Genomic DNA, 19,155 nt, shown 5'->3' with positions numbered 1-19,155 from the left:
GCACGCAGCCTGGCCTGCCGGGTCCCCTTCCCGTCATTCCCAGCCAGATTTAGCTGCTGACAGCTGCTTGGGACTCTGCCGCCAGGGCCTGGCGCAGATCTGCCACCTCTCCTCTCTCAGCGACTCCAAAGCCACAGCCCCTCATGGCCCAGAAGGAAGAGGACACTGCAGCCGCTGCGCCTGCCTCCCAGAATGGGGAGGATCTGGAGAACCTGGACGACCCTGAAAAGCTGAAGGAGCTGATTGAGCTGCCACCCTTTGAGATCGTCACAGGGTGAGCCTTGGGTATGGGCCTGCGTACTTCTCTCCTAGAAATCCAGGCCGGTAACTAGCGTCAGGGTGAGCCACAATGCTGCAGCAGCGAGATTACTCCTGTGGGCAGGGCAGGGATGCAGGGGACCCAGCAGCAAACCTCTAGTGGCTGTTCAGGGTGACACCTAGGACTCTCTAATCGGGGGGAGGGGGCAGGTAGGAGGAGCTCCTTGGAGGCAAGAGCCCAGGGAATGAAACCTCAGGCCTTCTGGTATTGGGATAGTCACCTGCCTCTCTAGGTAGAGACTTAATCCCAGGGAGTTTGATGAGGACAGAGGATGAAACAGGAACATTTGAACATGGCCCCAGTCAGAGCACCCCCTTCCCTCAACTTCCCTCTTTGCTTCTAAGAGGGTCTTTCCTCTATCTGTATGTCTCTAGCACTTGCTTTCTTTTTTTAGAAAAAGAGACAGGGTCTTGCTCTATCACTAAGGCTGGAGTGCAGTGGCGTAATTATAGCTCACTGCAGCCTTGAATTTCTGTCTAGCCCTTTCTTTAGAGCCTCCTTTCCCATGGCTGAGTTAGAAGCAGTTTTGTCCTTATTGAATCTTTTCTGAGTCTCCTCAGGGCCTGTCCAGATCCACCTCTATGGAAACAGAGAAGTTACAGCACAGATAACACAGGGACTATGGACAGAGGGGCTGTTCCAACACCCTCAGCCAAGGCCTGAAGGAACTGGGACCCAGAGAAAAGGATCTAGAGTCAAAGAGGGGGCTGTGTACAAGGTCCTCTGTGTTGCCAGATTATGGCATCTCCAGGAGTAAAATCAAGTAGTCTTCCTCCTCTTCCCTCTCTATTCCCGTAGTGGAAAACTCTGCTAAATTCCTAAGCAAAAAATAAAAAGGGAGTATGTGGGGTCACATTTCCTCCCTGAGCCCAGGGTTTCCTTCATGAGGTCTCCAGTAATGCCCACGTGCAGTGTGGGCTCCACACTAACAGAAGTTTCAGGAAGAATGGAGGAATGATGCCTTCAAGGGGGAAAAGGAACCCTGGGTGGCAATCTGGACTTGTTATTTCAAGCTTGGCAAGTGATTTTCATCTTGACCTCAGTTTAACATTTACAACATGAGGAAACTGTACTAGCTGATTCCTAAGGTCCTTTCCAGCTCAGGTATTTTCTGACTTCTAAGAGAACCTAAGGGAAAATGTGAATTTCCGTTTGCCCATGCCCACCCAACTAATCTCACTCACATCCTAGGATTAAGGGAGCAGCTGAGCACAGATTAATATAGACACAGGGAAAGCCTAGGGCAACCAGGCCAAGAGAGTCGCAATTCCAGGGGCTGCTCTCTTATGGAAAGAGATCCTTTTTCTAATACCTAAGCATGCTGGTATCCTTGGTCACACAAACACGTGTACATACACATTCCACTCTGTGCAGCACTGTGAGCTCCTCAGCACAGGGGAAGGTAGCCAAGAATTCAACTGTATTTGTTGAGTTGAACATGCTTTGAGGTCCCAGGGCAGGGGGTCCTGAAGGGTTAAGTCCTCTGATGTAACTTACATTTCTCCAGGGCTTTATAATCACAACATACTTTCACATGTGTGAGCTCATTCAACCCTCAGCACAATGCTAGGGAGGGAGATATATTATTGTCACTTTACAGATGGGGAAACTGAGGCTCGGGGAGACTGAGTGATATGTCCAAGACTACAGAACCAGTAAGTGGCAGGTCTTTTGACTCCTGCCAAGAATCCTTTCCTCAGGTCTCTTATTCATTCTGAGTCCCAGGTTTCCCAAACAGAGTCCCACATATCTCCATCTGCGAGGTGGTAAGAGTAAGAGGCTTCCCACAACTCAAGGCTCAGAAAAGAGGCACAGCGGGGCAGCTTTCTGAGCACTGTGAGAGCAGTGCAGGTGGGAGGCAGAGCCCTGTTTCCTGGCCACAAGTAACAGCTGTGGAGCTGTGGAGATCTGTCTCCTGGCCCCCTCAGGGTAAACCCATGGCTTAAAATAGCCCAGAGGTTCAGCTATGTCTGCAGGGACAGGGTAAGGGAACAGCTTTCCTCTCCTTCCCTCTCCAGATGCCCCGGAGTCCGAGGGGTCAGCAAAGCGGTTTCTTTCCTAGCATGGACTCCCGCGGGGAATGGATCCAGAGTGCTCTTTGTATTGGGGCCGGAGACTAGCAGAAGAGCAGTCGGCTTTTCAGGAGACAGTCTGAAGTGAGGAAGGAGTCCCTGGTAGGAAGGAGAGACATACCCCGCTCAGAGTGATCTGGTTGAATAGGGTACTTACTCAGGGCATACAAAGCAAAACTAAGCACATTAACAAAATAACATGGTGGAAAGTGCTGGGAAAAAGTCTAAAATTGCCATGGTGTGCTGCAACCAGCTCCGACTGGCTTGAGAGTTGATTGTGCACATCTCTTCCTGACTCAGCGTCCAATGATGTTACCTTGGTAGCTTGAAATCTCCACAGTGGGAATATTTACGTTATGGAAATCAGGGCTTGTTTGTTTGTTTTGCTTTCTTTCAGAGAGCTGGATGTTAAATACTTACCAGCACACCACTGAAAAAGAGAAACCTCTGACAGTGAGAGGAAGCGTTTAGAAGGGTAATGCTTAAGACGGAGCTCTAAAGGATACGACTTGGGGCCTGGAGAAGCCCAATACTAGCTTTAATTGAAGGTCTACTGTCGTCTAAAATCCAAGAGGTTGGATTACTCACTCTGATATGGAAACTAAACCTCAGAGGGATAAATCATTTGGCCAAAGTTTATAGATGGAATAGGGTGTGAACCCCAGGGCCATCTGACTCCAAATCACCACACTGCATCCAAAAAACAAGAGAAGACTCTATTTTCACAAACATTTACTAAATAATTATTCATTTATTGCCTGTTTCTCCTTTTTAACCTCCATGAGGACATGATTTGGATTTTTTACTGCTTTCTTCCTGGCACCTAGCTCCTAATACGCACTCAATAAATATCTGTTGAATAAATGAACAAACTAATGAAGAAGTATCTATTGTGTGTTAGCCAGTGGTCCCCAGTCTTATTGGCACTAGGGACCATTTTCATGGAAGACAATTTTTCCGTGTACCAGGGAGTGGGGGGATGGCTTCAGGATGATTCAAGCGCATTACATTTATTGTGCACTTTACTTCTATTATTATTAAGGTGCAATATACAATAAAACAACTATACAACTCCACATAGGTTGGGGGCCCCTGTGTTAGGCTCTCTGTCAGACATCAGGACAGGGAAGGAACTGGGGGAGGATTTCTTGAGGAGAGCAGCTCAAGGATACACGAAGATCCAGTGGTGCTAGGCTTAGGTAAGAATTCTCCTGGCTCGTGCCTGCCCCTGAACACTGCACGCTTTAGGGGAGCTCTGGGCACCGCGGTTGGTTGTCTTCCCACCTCTCCGTCCTAGTGAAGACTGACTGTGGCTCTGCCTGGCAGCATCTTAATGTGTGTTTGTCTTTGTCTATGGTTATGTTGTATATGTTTTTGCAGAAAGCAGAACCTGCCATCAAAGGGATTATTATGGAGCAGAGATAAATGGCAGATGGAGTGATTTTTCTTTCAACCACTTCTTTAGGTACCAGTAGTTTACTCTGGGCATGTGAGGATACAGAGACTTCTCTCTTCTCTGGCAGGGTCCTGAGGAGAAGGGAGAGGCAAGGACTGAGGGGCCTTTGATGCCACATTGCCGTAGCCCTTCCCTCTCACCTTGGGCTCTGAAGCTTGCTGGGCAGTATGCCATCAAAAAGACAAGACAGCCCCCTGACTCTGGCCACCCTGGCCTCTACTGAAGGTTGCTGGGAGGTCAGAGCTCAGGCTAAAGACCATGGCTCCCAGGGAAAAGGGGCAGGCTCTGGTACAGCCTTGGGTAAAATCCCATGCAGTCCCATAATCTGGAACTCCCTTCTCAGCTCTAGGAAATTAGGCTGCTAGAACCCTCTGCTTCTGCTCCATACTAATCTTTCTGACTATGCTCACTCCTTGGCATCCACTTTGAAAGTTGTTTGAAAAAGGAGAAGGCCAATAAAACCAGGATCCTGCCTCTTTAAAGCAGGTCACTGAAAGGTCTAGTGAGGGAAAGCTGAAACAAGTCAATACAATTACCTGTGAGATTTTCCAGTACATGGATTATTTTGGAACAAATGTTTCATCTTAGACCAGCTTCGGCTACCCTCCAGGTTGCTTCCCTTCACAGTACATTTATGCTTAGGAAATCCAAACGTTTTAACATGAATCTGAGAAAAATGTGTATTATATTCACTCATATCCCTTCTACCTCCATCAAGCAGACCATTTTCCCAACTTTTTCTAGATATTTGGATTCTCCATTTCCTCCCAAGAGAAATGTAATGCCTAGTAGCCTGGGTCTAAGCAGATGAAGTGTGACTGGCCTTGTTTACAGAAAGTATGAGGAAGTGGTGCTAAAAGAAGCACTATCAGAGGCTGGAGGGAGGAAATAGGAATCACGCTGTTGGTCTCTATGTCGGAAGAATTGATTGAATCAGGGGAAAAAGTCTACTACTAGTACTTCTCTCTGGACCACCACTCCAACACACTCACTCATTCTCTCCTCCACCCCCTCTCTCTCACACATACAACTTTAGCAGTAAAATAGTTACTGGGGTTTAAGAGTAAAGGGCTACAACTAAATATGGTACTAAGGTATATCATGCTATTTGAAAAAATAATGTTTGTGATTATTTAAGAAGTAAGGTGTCACTATTTCCTTCCTTCCACTAGTAGGCATAATAATATTGACTTAATTTGTGAGTCTGTAAAATCACCCAAGATGGCCATGTTGTCTAGCTTCCTGGAGAAATTTCAGACCGCTACACACCTTTGTTCTCCTGGTTTCTTTCCCCCCAGGATCTGGCTATTTTAGTCTGTGGAAAGAGCAAGGAACCTCATTTGCCCTTTTTGCTCCTTTTAGAAGACCAAGCAGCCCAGAGAAGCCAAGCAAGCTCAGTCTCTGAGCAAGCTCTACCTGGAGCCAAAACCTTCCATACCTTTCCTTTCTTTTGCCACTTGAAAACACTTCTCCTGAGGCGCCTAACAGAAGGCCCTGTTGAGTAGACTCTGAGGCTGCTGGCTGGAGGGGTCAGAAATGGCTATTTATAGAGGTGACCTTTCTCTCTCTCCCTTAAGTTTCAGGTTTCTATGGGTCTTCTCCTCTTGCCAGGGAAAAGGAGGAGGAAAAAATGTCAGAGCTTAAGAGAGGCCTCTGAGAGAAGCAGCCATCTCATAACTATCCAGCCAACTTGTAGCTGCACGCTGGGCCAGACTCATATTTTCACTGAGCTGCACTTAGCTAAGTTGGAGCAACGCTTTTGGGGTTTCCAGAAGGAAACCTGAAGGACCACATGGGTAGCTAATGCTGAAGCCTCCAAGCTAATTGAGTAGTCACAAACACTTCCAAAAGTTCCACGTGAGGATCCCCCACCATACAGGTGGCTCTGGATTGAACTTGGGGAGGTGGGTAGTATGGCAAAAGGTCTTGAAGAACTAAAAATGGTTTGGGAAAGAAAGGTAAGCTCTGTGCTTCTCAGGAGCAAAAAGCCACTCTAGGAAGTGAAGAGATCATTTAGCAACTGATAGGAGTTCAGGAGTGGTCTGATGGGGTGAGTATAATTAGGGAGAGTTCACTATATAAGTAAATTCCCAGCAGGGATTGAAAGAGGACAGGGGAAATATCAGGGGATCCATTCTCCTAAAATGTTAAGTAAACAATAAACACTCCCAACCAGAAACAAAGGGACTTGGAGAGCTAATGGCAGTACCCAAAGGAATCCTGGGTCTGGTCCTCAAAACATATCGTCTCCACGGTCATCTGACAGCAAGAGACATGGGAACTTGGTGGAAAAAATCTGGTGATGGGCATGGGTTGGGGGAATCCTGCAGGGAGATATGTTTACTCAGATCTTTGGAATCTGCTGCTTATCTCTAAGCAGCCAAGGCCCTGAGACGCCAGGGATTCCCCTGCAGCCCAGAGAGTGTGGTGACCTTTGTAGAGACAACAATGGTGGGGTTAATGGTACTGGAGGTATCTTCTGGGGCAGCTACAGAGATTACATTTTTAAAAAGGAAAGCATTCAACCTCTCTAGTTGGACTTATCCCATCTTCTTTCTTACATTTTTAATCTCTCCTATTAAAACCCTCTCATTTTCCTTGGCCTCCAAACCTGCACAAATCTTCCCTATTTTAGAGAACCACACATGCACCTAAAAATAAAAACAATCTTCAACTCTGATGCTCTAGCCCTTCTCCGTTTTCTCTCCTTATAACTACAAAATGTTTCACGAAAACTGGCCTTTGCCCACTGCTTTCATTTCCTAATCATCCATCTCCTCCTCAAAGCCACCCACACCATTCATCACCGAGTCTAGTGTCCTAGACACCTAGTGAGCTGTTTCAATTTCAGGCTTTTCCCCAGCTTCACTCCATCTACCTAGTGCCACCACAGTAATCTTCCACAGACATCATTTTTATACTTTTCTTCTGCTCAAGAACCTGTAACAATTCTCCACAGCCTCCTGAATCAAGGCTAAACTTTCAAGAAGCTTCAAAATACATACTCTAGTCTACCCATCCATTTTAAGCAGTCTTCTAACATTCTTGGCTATTTTATTTATATCTTCTCTGTCCAGATAGAATCTAGCTGCTAGATTATAAGCATCTGGAAGGCAGAAGCTAAGTCTGATATTGAAGTGACTCCATACTTTATAAAAGCTTAATTATCCCAAGGCACCCTTGGGTAGTTTGGCCCCATAGACAAACTTCTAGAATGCTTACCATGTGACAGTCCTTTCACCTGAAGGGCAAGATAGACTTGAGAAACAGTCACTAGGAAAGCAGGGTATTGCAAGTATCAGGCCATTTCATGCCCAAGATACAATTTACATGAGTTACAAGGAGGAGAAGTGAAAGCATGAAATGCTCTGCGAAATCTCTGTCTTGCTTTTCATGAGAAATTTTACATGCTTGATATAGTTGGCCACTTACTGGAATCATCTGGAAAGCTTTTTAACAAATACTGATGCCTGGGCCCCCTCTCCAGTTTGTTCTGATTTAACTGGTTTGGTGTGAGGCCCAGGCATTGACATATTTATAGTCCTTTAGGTGATTCTAAGCCATATCCATGTTAAAGATTCACTGCTTTAGAAATGTAGGGATATGTTGTGCTGGAAGAGATAGTGTTTGGAGACCCTTCCTAGCAGGGTAACCAGAATGCAGCCCCCAAATTCTCTCTCCTCTCCTTCAGATAAACCCTTTTGGATTCTTTCATGCCTTTTTGTCCCCGATACTAGCATAGGCAAGGCCTGTTTAAAGTATGAGTGAATGTGTCTCTGAGGTACTGATTTGGAAGGGCTATCTACTCTAAGCTAGTCCCAGAAATAAGAAACTCATCATTCTCTCTTCCTCCTTGTCCTTTTGTCTCTTTGACCTACAGGGAGCGGCTGCCTGTCAACTACTTTAAGTTTCAGTTCCGCAATGTGGAGTACAGTTCCGGCCGGAACAAGACCTTCCTCTGCTACGTGGTTGAAGTGCAGAGTAAGGGAGGCCAAGTGCAGGCGTCTCGGGGATACCTAGAGGATGAGCACGCAGGTGCCCATGCAGAAGAAGCCTTCTTCAACACCATCCTGCCAGCCTTCGACCCAGCCCCGCGGTACAATGTCACCTGGTACGTGTCCTCCAGCCCCTGTGCAGCTTGCGCCGACCGCATTATCAAAACCCTGAACAAGACCAAGAACCTGCGCCTGCTCATTCTGGTGGGGCGACTCTTCATGTGGGAGGAGCCGGAGATCCAGGCTGCTCTGAGGAAGCTGAAGGAGGCTGGCTGTAAACTGCGCATCATGAAGCCCCAGGACTTCGAGTACATCTGGCAGAATTTTGTAGAGCAAGAAGAGGGTGAATCCAAGGCCTTTGAGCCCTGGGAGGACATTCAGGAGAACTTCCTATACTACGAGGAGAAGTTGGCTGACATCCTGAAGTAGACAACTGGGCTCAGCCTCACGTGAGTTTTCCTGGTGCCATGGGAGGAATTCACTGTTATTAAATGTTAACTTGGGTAGAAGGCTTGAGGAATGAATGGTATGATGTTTGATTTTCCTTTGCAAAGGTTTCATTTCTCTGCTTTTGGTTGGTTGTAAAAATATTTTAGAACATCCTATCTTGTCTTCTCTTTCCTCCAAATCCCTGTCCCTAAACTTTTTCCTCCTCCCTTTTTATATCAAAGTAACTTCCCCATAACTTGGAATACCCAAAGTTGACAGGGATTCTAAAGTTTTGATGAGACAGAATGACTTTTAGTAAGACTTAGGTGGCACAAAGACCAGTTATTGGACAACAGCAGAGACGATGTATAAATCTCCAGAGCATGCCCCAGGTACATGTGTCCTCCCTCATCAACTCTAGGCATCTTCTAGATGCTCTGCCCCCACCCCTACTTACGCTGTTATCGTTGTATTTTTCTCTCATGCAGGTTTTTCATTTCTTCAGGGGCAATTTTTTCACTTTTGAAATTCCCCAAATGGATATATATTCAACATTTTGGGGGCCAGATCTACTTTCACATTTTCAAACAAATGGCTATGCTTTGCAGGAGACCAATAATTGCTGTGTAGATGTATAATGCAAGAACATTTTCCTTATGTTGGGAAGACCTCAGCAGAACTCATGAAAAATGCTGAACACAGGAATGGGGATAATATAGCAAAGAACTAGTCCAAGCAGGAATGTTTAAAGAGTTAAAAAGATGTTTGTAAATTAGGCAGCAGCTCAGAGGTAGCCTCCTACAGATATCAAGAGGTGATAGGAAAAATAGAAGTAAAGATTAGCTATTTAAGCAAATAATTAGGACACAATTAAGGCCAATTTGGCTTCTTGCTGAGGGTAAATTAGACTCTTACAGGAACAGGCCAATTACCCTCAGGAAAGAGGGTTAAAGGATCCTTTACCATCTTTTTTTGAATTTGGTCTGATCAAGTTTGCTCCTACAGAAATGCTGTGACTAATCCCCTTTACAAGGCCTGAGTTACTGATCAAAATCACCCAGAAATTGAGAAGTTGTCTTCACCACCCTCTTAGCCAACTTTAATTCTGGAACAACTCACATATTAATAAGACATGAAAGCAACATGCTTCCATAAAAATAATTCAATTTATTTTTGGTGTCTCTCACTCCTAATACCCTTAAGAGAAGAGTCGCTTCATGGACACATTTAGGAAATATCAATGTTCCAGACCTTGATGCTGGCAGGTGTTTCCTATTCAACATGCACACTGGGTACCTGATCATTCTCAAGCTGAACATTCGCTGATCCACAAAGACATGACTTTCAGCCATTTCTTACAAAAATCTAGTCATTGAATTCGGTAAGACTATGGTAGGGTAATATACTCTGCTCAGATAAAATAAGAAAGACACCTCACTGAGTAGTGGTAAGCAGTAGTAAAAACAGATTTCTGAGGGTGACCTTTGAAAATATAAAACATAACTTTTAAAATTTCTTAAGATTTTTTTTAGTATAGGTATTAATCACTGTAATTATAAACCCTATACTGATTCTACAGAATGATGACTGGTAGCTTAATTTTAACCTCAATATAATTTCTTCTTAAACATCTTTCACTGTTATTGGCTACTTCTTCTAGCTGTCCAACTAGTAAGTTCTCAGGGCTTTTTTTTTTTTTTTTCATTAAATTTAAGCATTTCAAGGAAGATTAAAAAGATATTTTAATTTTGTATGATGGAGGGTTATATCTTATATTAATCTAAATAGAAGTAAAAGAAATGTTAGCTTGAGGAAAAAGTTGATTTCTAAGTCAGATTTTTAAAGAACATATTGAGGCTGGGCATCTTAGTACATGCCTATAGTCCCAGCTACTCAGAAGGCTGGGGTAAGAGGATCGCTTAAACCCAGAAGTTGAGGTTGCAGTGAGCTATGATGATGTCACCGCATTCTACCCAGGACAACAGAGTGAGACTCTATCTCAAAAAACAAACAAACAAAAATTACTGGACATTTTCCACATTATAAACATGTTTCCATTAGTGTACATATGCTTCCCTGTCTTCTATTTAAGTTGCTCATGTTCCTAAAGGGAAAAGTTAAGATGTACACCAAGTTAAAAAAAATTGGCATGAGATAGAATTGTAATCTAAAAGCCCAAAGAACAACCCAAGAAAAGAGCATTTATTTGTTAAATAAAATTTGTCTCATATTTCTTATTTCATCTTTCGTTTTTTGAAAAATGACAGAATAGTGTTTATATATTTAACTCTATGGAATAGAGTTAAAGCAGATCTCTTCTGGGTTTTTTGAGTGTGAACCACATCAAAACATGAATTAAAGAAAAAAAACCCAATCCTGGATAAGCCAGAAACCATAGGAGATTAAGGAAGAGAAATTCAGGAACTTATTCGGGAAAGCACACAGAAATCTTAGCTTAAAAAGAGACCAGCATTTGTTTGGGGCCAGCAAGGCTCTCAATAACATGCTTTCTGTTTTTTTCACTAAGGTCTGCCTGCTGCCACCAAGAGACAGTAGCAACATGTACAGCCATCCCAGACATGCCTGTCTTCCTAATACCACTTGCAGCTGGACAGCATTCAACACGAACCAATCCTTCTGGATAAGGCCCTCAGAGGACTCAAAATACACTTCCTATGCTGTAATTCATTTAGGCTGTGCATCTCTCTCTAATGCTGCTCTTGGGAAAGAGGAAAGAGACCTGGAAGGAGAGAAATGCAACCATATATGGGCACCAGGCATCTGTGAGACTGAAGGTCCTAATTACTCCCCAAAAGGGGCTACTTAAGGCAAAGAGCCTAAGATCCAAGGTACAGATCTTTGAAATATGCATTTTATGCTAAGTTGGCTTCTTTTTTTAAAGAAAGAAAAACAGCAACATTAATAAAAGTAGTGGTGTGGATTTTCTGTGGCCAGGTTTTTTAATGAATTTGGACATTTGGAAGTTACCATGAAGCAAGTTAAAGGCATAGGGACGTCCCAGGCTGTGAACTAAGCCATGACATTATAAAGTGGGAGGGAAGATTAAACCAGGACTTGTCTAGATAATACAGAATGCTAACTCTCCCATACAGACTTCCCACCATGGCGACCTTTTTAAAATGTTTTCTTGTGAGATTACTTGTAAATGAGGGCCTTTTCCCTTCTCTGAAGACAAGGGTATGGTAGAAGGTGGAACAAAAAGCATGGGAAATTTGTTATAAGGTATCTATATCCCAATTGCCAATTAATAAGCAGTGAGCTTCTTGATTAGAGAGGAGAGGGTGAAAAGTAGGAGTTCAATGTTCAGATACACATCATTTAAGAATATTCAATATGTGGTATTTGATGGTGATGGTAGGATTAAGTCAAAAGTCTCATTTCTTAAAGATTTCTTTGAGTCCTATGTGGAAACAAAATTTCACATGTGAATTTCTGGGTGTTTGCCAAACTCTAACTAGGTTTCCAGGAATAATGTGTTCATTCTGATTATCAGGCCATGCCTCCTTTCTCCAGGCTTCAAGTGTGATAAGTCATAGGAATTTGACCCTACCACTACCATATGCACATAACAAAGCACTTTATCACTTTCCTGCTGAGTCCCAGAATTCCAATTACAGCCAATACTGGATGAGACTAGGTTTTGCTAAAAGAATCAAGGCTCATACTCCATGAAAAAAAATCATAATCTCTTTAAAGGAAGCCTAGGAAACCAACTTTTTGACCCAAATGTTAAGATTAACAGTCCCTGATTTACAATGGTATGAAAACCATACATATTCAGTACATCCTCAACTGAACTCAACTGACAATAGGTTTACCCAGATGTAGCCCCATTATAAGCTAGGAAGCATCTGTATTTGGGGAGTTAAATGAAATACTGTAATTCTTTAAGTTTCCTCTTATCACTCTGCTCTTGTTTTCAATTTTGTGTAGTTAGACATTCTCTCCTTCCTTTTTTCCCTTCAATTTTATTTTATGTGGACAGAAGCCAAGCTTTAAGAAAAGCCGAAGTCTAAAAGTTTGATAATGAACTTGCCCCTGCACTGCCTCTTCCCCAACAACAGGGAGAACTTGTCTGTTTCACATAGAAATACAAAAGTGAAATACTTTTTGAAACTGTTTCCTCTTATCAGGCTGAAATGTGATAAGAACACAAGTCTAAAGTATGAAGATTATATTTAACCAGTGCTTTCCTGGTGTTTCAACAAGCCCCTTCTAAAACCCAGCTGTTCTTTTATACTTTGGAAAGCAGCAAGTCCTATAACAGACTCAGAGTTCACCCTAGGGAGAGAATCAATATCAAGTCTGGTTGTTTTAACTCTAAATTCCATAGTAAGGGGAAAAAAGAAAACAGTTTCCCCAATAGCTCTGATACTGAACCACTTGCTAAAACCATAAATTTTATTATCCCTCTGAAAACAAGAGGACTTATCTTACTAGCTTCAGAAGAAAAGGGGACTTACATTCACTCCAGTGTTCTGGAGATCCCAGTTGGCTACATATCAAAATCTTCTACGAAGGTTAAAAACACAAAGAAACCTGGCCATCCCACCTGGTCACCAAATTAGAATTTTTGGAAAGGAAATGGCCTTTGTTTTTTCTCAAAAGATTCATATGGATTTTGTTGGAAATTACTGATTTATCGAGTCCCTACTCTGTGCAAAGTACTATACCAGGCATTTGCCATACATTATTTCATTTGTTTTCATGATTAAATTCAGACAAATTTAATCAAAGAAACCATGCAATGCAATGGACAGAAGAAAGGAAGAGTTCACCATGAGGAGATTCTAAAAACCTGCCTTTTGATCATTTTAATCCACAGATCCTGCCTATTCTTACCTCTTATTTCCCGCCTTGCTACTCTTCACACTGGACCCTCTGTCTGACTCTTTGAAATTGTTATAGGTGAATCCTCCATTACCCAAGTCCAGAACAATATAGACATGCGCATAGAACCTCACTGAATCCCAAGAAAAAGATTTATTTTTCTACTTTTGTCACTACAAATTCCTGGTTAACAAGGTAGGAGTCAATTTGTAATTAAAACAAAAACAAAACAACCTGTAACTAACTCTCTCCTAGAGTGAATATAATGATATAAGGATAATACCAAGTTAAGTGTACAAATGACAAAAAAATTCCAAACTAACTAAAATGATCATCCTTCCTGAAATTCCTCTTAAAAAAGCAGAGCAGCAGAATCAATGCTGCCACCCAGTGGCCAGCTAAACAAATCAGGTAGCATACTGAAGCAAAACAGCCATCATAGGCCCAAATATCTGGTTTCCCTGCCTATTATCAGGCTACCTACTCCTTACCTTTCTGCAAAAAAAACACGACATACCCAAAGCAATCCCTTCTCCAGAGTTCTAGTCCAAATACTGGAATATAGCAACCCAAGTCTGTCCTGTGACACAGACTATTTCACAGGAAACTTTCCTCTACCCATTACAAGGTCAGTTTGCCCAGTCCTGTGGCCCAGAAGGTATGATACAGGAAAACACAGACACATCCAAAATGTTGATCTGTTCAGAGAGTATACACGGTGATTTTGATGTCTGTTGCTTCAAATACCTCCTCGATCATCGCAGATACATTTTCCCACTGCAGACGATCAAGACCACATCCAATCCTGAAAAAGACAAAACATCTCCATTGGTGTAATGAAGGTATCTAGGAAATTGCTTCTTCCCTCTTTCTTTAGGTGGTAGCCACCTAAAGCATAAAACCAAGTTATCTAGTCTCACACCTATAGGCAGCCATGGTGGAAGTTGAGAAATTTTTCTTATGAATCACCTTAGACTATTCCTAGGCAGCCTTAACATCCAACAACTTTCACTTCTCTTTGCCCAGTAAGGTACCACTTTTCAACTACTTCATGCTACATTTAGGAACATATAACTCTGCCATGACATGGGAGACTCATTATCCTTCTATGTCTGCTGATAAAAATTGGCTGTGGATGGATAGGGAAAAGGCTGGTATTTTAAAAATGCATTTATGATAATGAAATGTTAAGGAAGACAAGGAGAAGATGGACAAGAAACAGGATCTCTGCCAAAAGAAAGTCAAGATGTGATGGTGAGAAATGCTAAGCTGGTTGCAATCCAAGAGTAAGGTCTTTGCAACAAACACCCTGGTGAGAAACTTCAATCGGCCCATAAAATTCTACTACTTGGCACATCCTTTCTAAGATGTTACTCTCAACCCTCAACATCTCTAAGGAAAAAAGGAGGCTTAAAATTGCTAATTTTATGTCATAATGTGATAATTAAGTCCACAAAGAATTGTGACTTTTTAAAAAATGTATTTTCTTATACATAAACCATAAATATGTTAAAGACCAATGTAAGATAAGGGACACTGTAGCCACATTCAAAGTAATGTGGGGCTTGGAATAAAACTACTACAGTAACAGGAAAAGGAGGGATCTATTTCCTGAAAAGGAGCTATTAAACCCTCAATGTCATTCCCTTAAGTTCTCAATAGTTAGGGTCCAAGAAGTTACATCAGGGACAGATCCTGAGGGTATTTCCCATACTGATGACAAACAAACATGCAGTATAAAAGGTAGTGATAATTTCCAACTTTCTCAACAACACAGGATTAATAGAGTAGGGAGACCAGAAATGGTCCAAGAGAGAAATCACAATTGCTTAGTCTTGATTCTTTAGCTTACATTGTTCAAGAACAGATGCCAAACTTCAAGCAGAGGATGCTCGGAATTCAATAAATGTGACTAGATAACAATGGTTCCTCCCCACTAAGTAGGCTGAGGCATGTATGTGTTTCAAGTTAATTGTCCTGATTCACTCAGCTCAAGCTAGCAAATGGCTGTGCCTTGGCCTAAGGTCAACTGGTTCACTTGTGATTTTACAAAGTTTTGAAATTTTTCCACCTTTAAATCTCCATTTTGGATTAAGCTTTTAAGTTGTTTGTCTTTGGGTAAAACAATAAACCCCACCAATCAAATCTTCATTTAGGGTCCTGGATTTCCTTGCCTGGGCATGGAGAGGTCCGTGACTCCATTCTTCAGACAATGAGACTTCATGGCCTCTAAACTCTTTTGCAAGTTTTCATAAGTTGGCTTGTGTGAAGCCCTTTTCTTTGTAATCTAGGCACAAAGAAAGGATTCAAACTTTGATTATCCCAAAATGATAGCCAATTGAAAAGTCATCACATTCCCCCAACATCCCAGTAAGTATATTATTATCAGGATGCTATAAAAGAACAAGTGTATTGTTATACAAAAGTTAGTCTGGAGCAGGGATGACAAATGTCCTACTGCCCCTTCCACATTGTTATGGGAGGCCCTCAGGAAAATCCACTAAGTAGAGACTGAGAAACCTAGACTCTGCCATGCAGTTATCTTTCCTTTTCCCAGGACACCCATAAGATTAGCAGGTTGTACCTATTGTCAAGTGTTTTTAAGCAACATAGGTGAAAGTTTTTGTGCCACTTCCAAGAGATAAGCAGCATATCTATAACAAGGAAGTACCCATAACAGCTGAAAATCCCATAAAGAGCCTCTATTTATATAGAAATTGTGCTTGTTGTTTCTCTATATGACAGACAAAAACTGGTAGTGTTCCAGAAACACTGGAAGTGATATCAGCCTTAAGGACAAAATTCAAAGGGGCCAGGACATCTCTCTACTCAGTTTGCCATCCCGATCAGGCTTGCAGTGGTTTGGTTGTGAGTCACCTAACACCATCACTCAATAAGCCACATCTTTTCTGGGATCAAAAACCATTTGGACAGTTGAAGAATCCTACATTCAGGCAGTAGGCAGAAGAGTAGCTGGTATTACCTGGCACTGTATTTGACATGGAAGAATAAGAGAAAAATCCCTTTGGGAAATCTGTCTCTTGAGACATTATTGCTTTTACCTCCTGTGTCTAGGAAAGAAAGTATGGAAGCATCCTTAAATTTTGCAAGTCTTAGAACAAGCTTATGGTGAAAGGCACAGCTCGGATGCAGCCTCACATTCCTTTCTAATCCAGTGCTCCTCATAGTCAGCACCACTGGACCTGAGTTGTCATGAGATCAGAAGCTTTTCAGCACCCTTAATTGTCTAGAATGGAGCATTGTGATCAATACAAATGTAGTGCAGCCCATCTGTTCATCAATCCTTAGAATGTATTAAAAATTGGCCCAGAGAAAGAAAATGGCCCCACCTTACCAAGTAATATATATATCGTCCATCTCTCTTCAGAACAGCCACTTCTCCAGATTTCTTTTCTAAGAAAAACAGTTATTTAATAGTAGAAATGGAAAAAAAAAAAACCCACCAATCTGTTAAGTTTTCAAATCTTTATAGATCTGAGTTTACCTCAGAACTAGAAATAACTTTCAATGATGAAAAAAAACCTATCGTGTCCTGATCACTTTGCTCCTTTATCAGCCATCTCAAATACTGTGTTCCATAACGAACAGCTTTCGTCTAATCATGCCTCCTCACATCCCATCTTTTGTCCAGCCCCTAATTGCAAATACACCCTCACTTGCCCACTTAAAAAGTTAGTGTCTATTCCCTTGAAATTGGCTTAGAATGTACACCATTTTTCATGTGCCAAATGTGTGTTTCCCCAATAATGATCTTTTTACATACAAGAGCTGTGTAAAGGAATATTATGAAAAATATAGATATAGTAAAAAGTCCTTAATTGTCAAAGAGTTATCAATACAGAGAAGGCATCATCTTTACAAAATAACTGCACTACAAAGTAGTAAGAAATTATGTTAGTCTGGGATCAGATTCACCAGGGGACACTAATTTAGTAAGCCTGGAATGTGGTCTGAGAAACTGTTTCAGAAACTCCACATGATTCTGATGAACATCTCTGGTTTTAAATCATTACTAGAAAGTGATGGGAGGGGTCTGTAAGGATAAGGTTTCTAAACTTCACTTTGAGTAAGTATATTGGTAAGTAGTGGGTCTTGAATGCCAAGCTAATACCTGTGGACTTAGCTAAGCACTTCAGAGTTATTACAGGTGTCAGAGAAGTGGAGTAGTATTATTAAGAAAGTTTTACGATAGAGGAGGAAGAGATGAGAAACTTTTACAAGAATTCAGGTTTGGCTTGATAAAGGGACCAAACTGGATCCCATTATTGTGAAGGAAAAACTTAAATCAAAAAGCACTCAGTTATTAGGAACCCCATCTTTGCATGCACATTTTGTTTATTAAAGTATAACAGGGAATGAAAACAGGTAAGCTGTTTCCAAAACTCACGCTGATTTAACAGTTCTTGCACCCCTCCAAATTTCTTCTTGAAGAGAACAGCTATCCCAGCGCCCATGCGACAATCCTCACTAATACAGTGGGCTAAAGAGTCTGTTTTGGGGCATGCAAAAAGGTCTCCTTTCACATAAGTGATCTAAAAATGGGCAAAGGAAAAGAAAATGTTTTATTAGACACAGAAAAGCACTAAGCTCTTTCATTTTTCTTTATTCTGTGTCCCCCTCCCCCAGCCCTCCTGTAATTTGATTTAAAGCCTAATCTGCAGAATTTAATTGAAGGAGTTAACTACAACGAATTCAGCATGTGTAAAAGAAAGTGATGGATGGTTCCTGCCTAAGATCGTATTAGCCTTTCTTGAATAAATCAGCTAGAGAGGAAAAAAAGGCAATTCAATTATTGGTTTAATTAAAAAGTGTTTATGCTTTGGACCTCAATTATTCTGAATTTCAGTTCACCAATAAGTTAATAGTTGTTACGCACTCTGCTTCCTTCTGGATCTTCATTAAGGCTGCTGGCCATGATACTCAGTTGCTATTTCCAGAATTTAAGTGTTTCTTCAGCTATGACAAGGGAAAAGGAAATAAAAATGTTTAGGCAGCCTTAATATATTATACTCAGTTTGCCCTGTACACCAATTATTAGTGCCCCCCCACCACGTTTATCACTGAATGTGAGTGCGTTCTGAATCTGGGAAGTAATACGAAACTCTGCTGGTGCAAGGAAAGCCTAGGTTTGGACGCAGCGGCGACCCGCTGGCATTTCGCGCTTTCCTGGAGCGCCCAGCCCCGCCAGCAGAAGCAAAGGCGGTCCTAAGACACGCCGCCTCCTTTCTTCACTGCCGCTTCCGACCAAGGCGGACTTAGGACACGCTCCTCTTCCCTGCACGACGCAAAAGTATTTCCCCAGTGGTTTTAGCTTAGAAGAAAAAAGGTGGGACTTGGCCAGCGTCCGGTTAAGCCGCAACCACAGAGTGAACCAGGCAAGGGCTGAGCCGCAGGCATGGGAAGAGGGAAGGCGGCCTCTCGAGTAACGTTCACCTCCCTATTCGGGGCAGGGGGTTGAGAAAGAGTCGAGAGAAGGCGCCCATTCTGTCTCCTATCCTGGAACGTGTGCATGGGCGTAGGGTCTGTCCTGGGGTCCCCTGGGAGGGTGCGGGGAGACTGGCTCAAAGCCCCGACGTACCCGGGTCACCCTTCACCTGGAAAGGAGTCGGCCGTTAGGAGGTCCCCGCCCCACGGGGAAGGGCTCCGGATCCGACCCTGGTAGGTGGGGAGCAGCGGAGGAGCCCAGATGCGGAACCAATCCCGCCACAGCCTGTAATTGCACGCACCTAAGATGGCCGCCCCCTACCCGGTAGCGGGGCGGAAGCGAGCCCTTCTAGCAAGCTACTCGAGCCCTCACTCTTTGGTAATGGCCGCCGCACTTCCGGCGGTAAATTCCGTGGTTTCCCGCCGTCGCCCAGGCATGCGTAACGAGATTGCCGACAGCGAGCTGGAAAGAGCGGCGCTTGCGCATTAGCCCCAGGGGTGTGTCCCAGTGGCCGCTTGAAAAGGGGTGGGCAGTCGGCAAGGGGGCTAGTTGGCGCCTGCGTGCTACAATGCTCAGGGCGGTATTTG

General features: G+C 42.8%; 2 protein-coding genes across 4 annotated transcripts; one reads left to right on the top strand and one right to left on the bottom strand.

Moving 5' to 3' along the window:
• On the top strand, positions 1 to 11,212 carry APOBEC2 (apolipoprotein B mRNA editing enzyme catalytic subunit 2). Its single transcript, XM_012760790.3, has 3 exons — positions 1 to 274; positions 7,728 to 8,291; positions 10,799 to 11,212. The coding sequence occupies exons 1-2, from the start codon at positions 144 to 146 to the stop codon at positions 8,269 to 8,271; spliced, it is 675 nt and encodes a 224-aa protein (XP_012616244.2). The 5' UTR covers positions 1 to 143; the 3' UTR covers positions 8,272 to 8,291; positions 10,799 to 11,212.
• Positions 11,213 to 13,256: 2,044 nt separating this feature from the next.
• On the bottom strand, positions 13,257 to 19,034 carry OARD1 (O-acyl-ADP-ribose deacylase 1). Of its 3 annotated transcripts, none has more exons than XM_012760793.3 (6): positions 18,738 to 19,034; positions 18,020 to 18,099; positions 17,531 to 17,675; positions 16,478 to 16,536; positions 15,297 to 15,409; positions 13,257 to 13,927 (listed from the first exon to the last, which is right to left on the bottom strand). In XM_012760793.3, the coding sequence occupies exons 2-6, from the start codon at positions 18,056 to 18,058 to the stop codon at positions 13,825 to 13,827; spliced, it is 459 nt and encodes a 152-aa protein (XP_012616247.1). In that variant the 5' UTR covers positions 18,059 to 18,099; positions 18,738 to 19,034; the 3' UTR covers positions 13,257 to 13,824. The 3 variants fall into 3 exon arrangements, with proteins under 3 accessions (XP_012616247.1, XP_012616248.1, XP_012616246.1); XM_012760794.3 differs by having other exon boundaries at positions 18,870 to 19,002; XM_012760792.3 differs by having other exon boundaries at positions 18,722 to 18,861.
• Between the last annotated feature and the right edge of the window lie 121 nt (positions 19,035 to 19,155).

Source organism: Microcebus murinus, chromosome 5, assembly GCF_040939455.1.
Source record: "Microcebus murinus isolate Inina chromosome 5, M.murinus_Inina_mat1.0, whole genome shotgun sequence".
Lineage (NCBI taxonomy): Eukaryota > Metazoa > Chordata > Mammalia > Primates > Cheirogaleidae > Microcebus > Microcebus murinus.
Note: the sequence above shows the minus strand (reverse complement) of the source record. Positions and strands in the feature narration are given on the sequence as shown.

Bases quoted from the DNA above. Each gene is read 5' to 3' on its own strand.
- APOBEC2 (XM_012760790.3), top strand. From the start codon at position 144: ATGGCCCAGAAGGAAGAGGACACTGCAGCCGCTGCGCCTGCCTCCCAG. The intron at 275-7,727 runs GTGAGCCTTGGG...TTTGACCTACAG, and splicing joins CCCTTTGAGATCGTCACAGG to GGAGCGGCTGCCTGTCAACT.
- OARD1 (XM_012760793.3), bottom strand. From the start codon at position 18,058: ATGGCCAGCAGCCTTAATGAAGATCCAGAAGGAAGCAGA. The intron at 15,410-16,477 runs GTAAGGTGGGGC...CTTTGTGCCTAG, and splicing joins GACGATATATATATTACTTG to ATTACAAAGAAAAGGGCTTC. The intron at 13,928-15,296 runs GCAAGGAAATCC...TGTCTTTTTCAG, and splicing joins ACGGACCTCTCCATGCCCAG to GATTGGATGTGGTCTTGATC.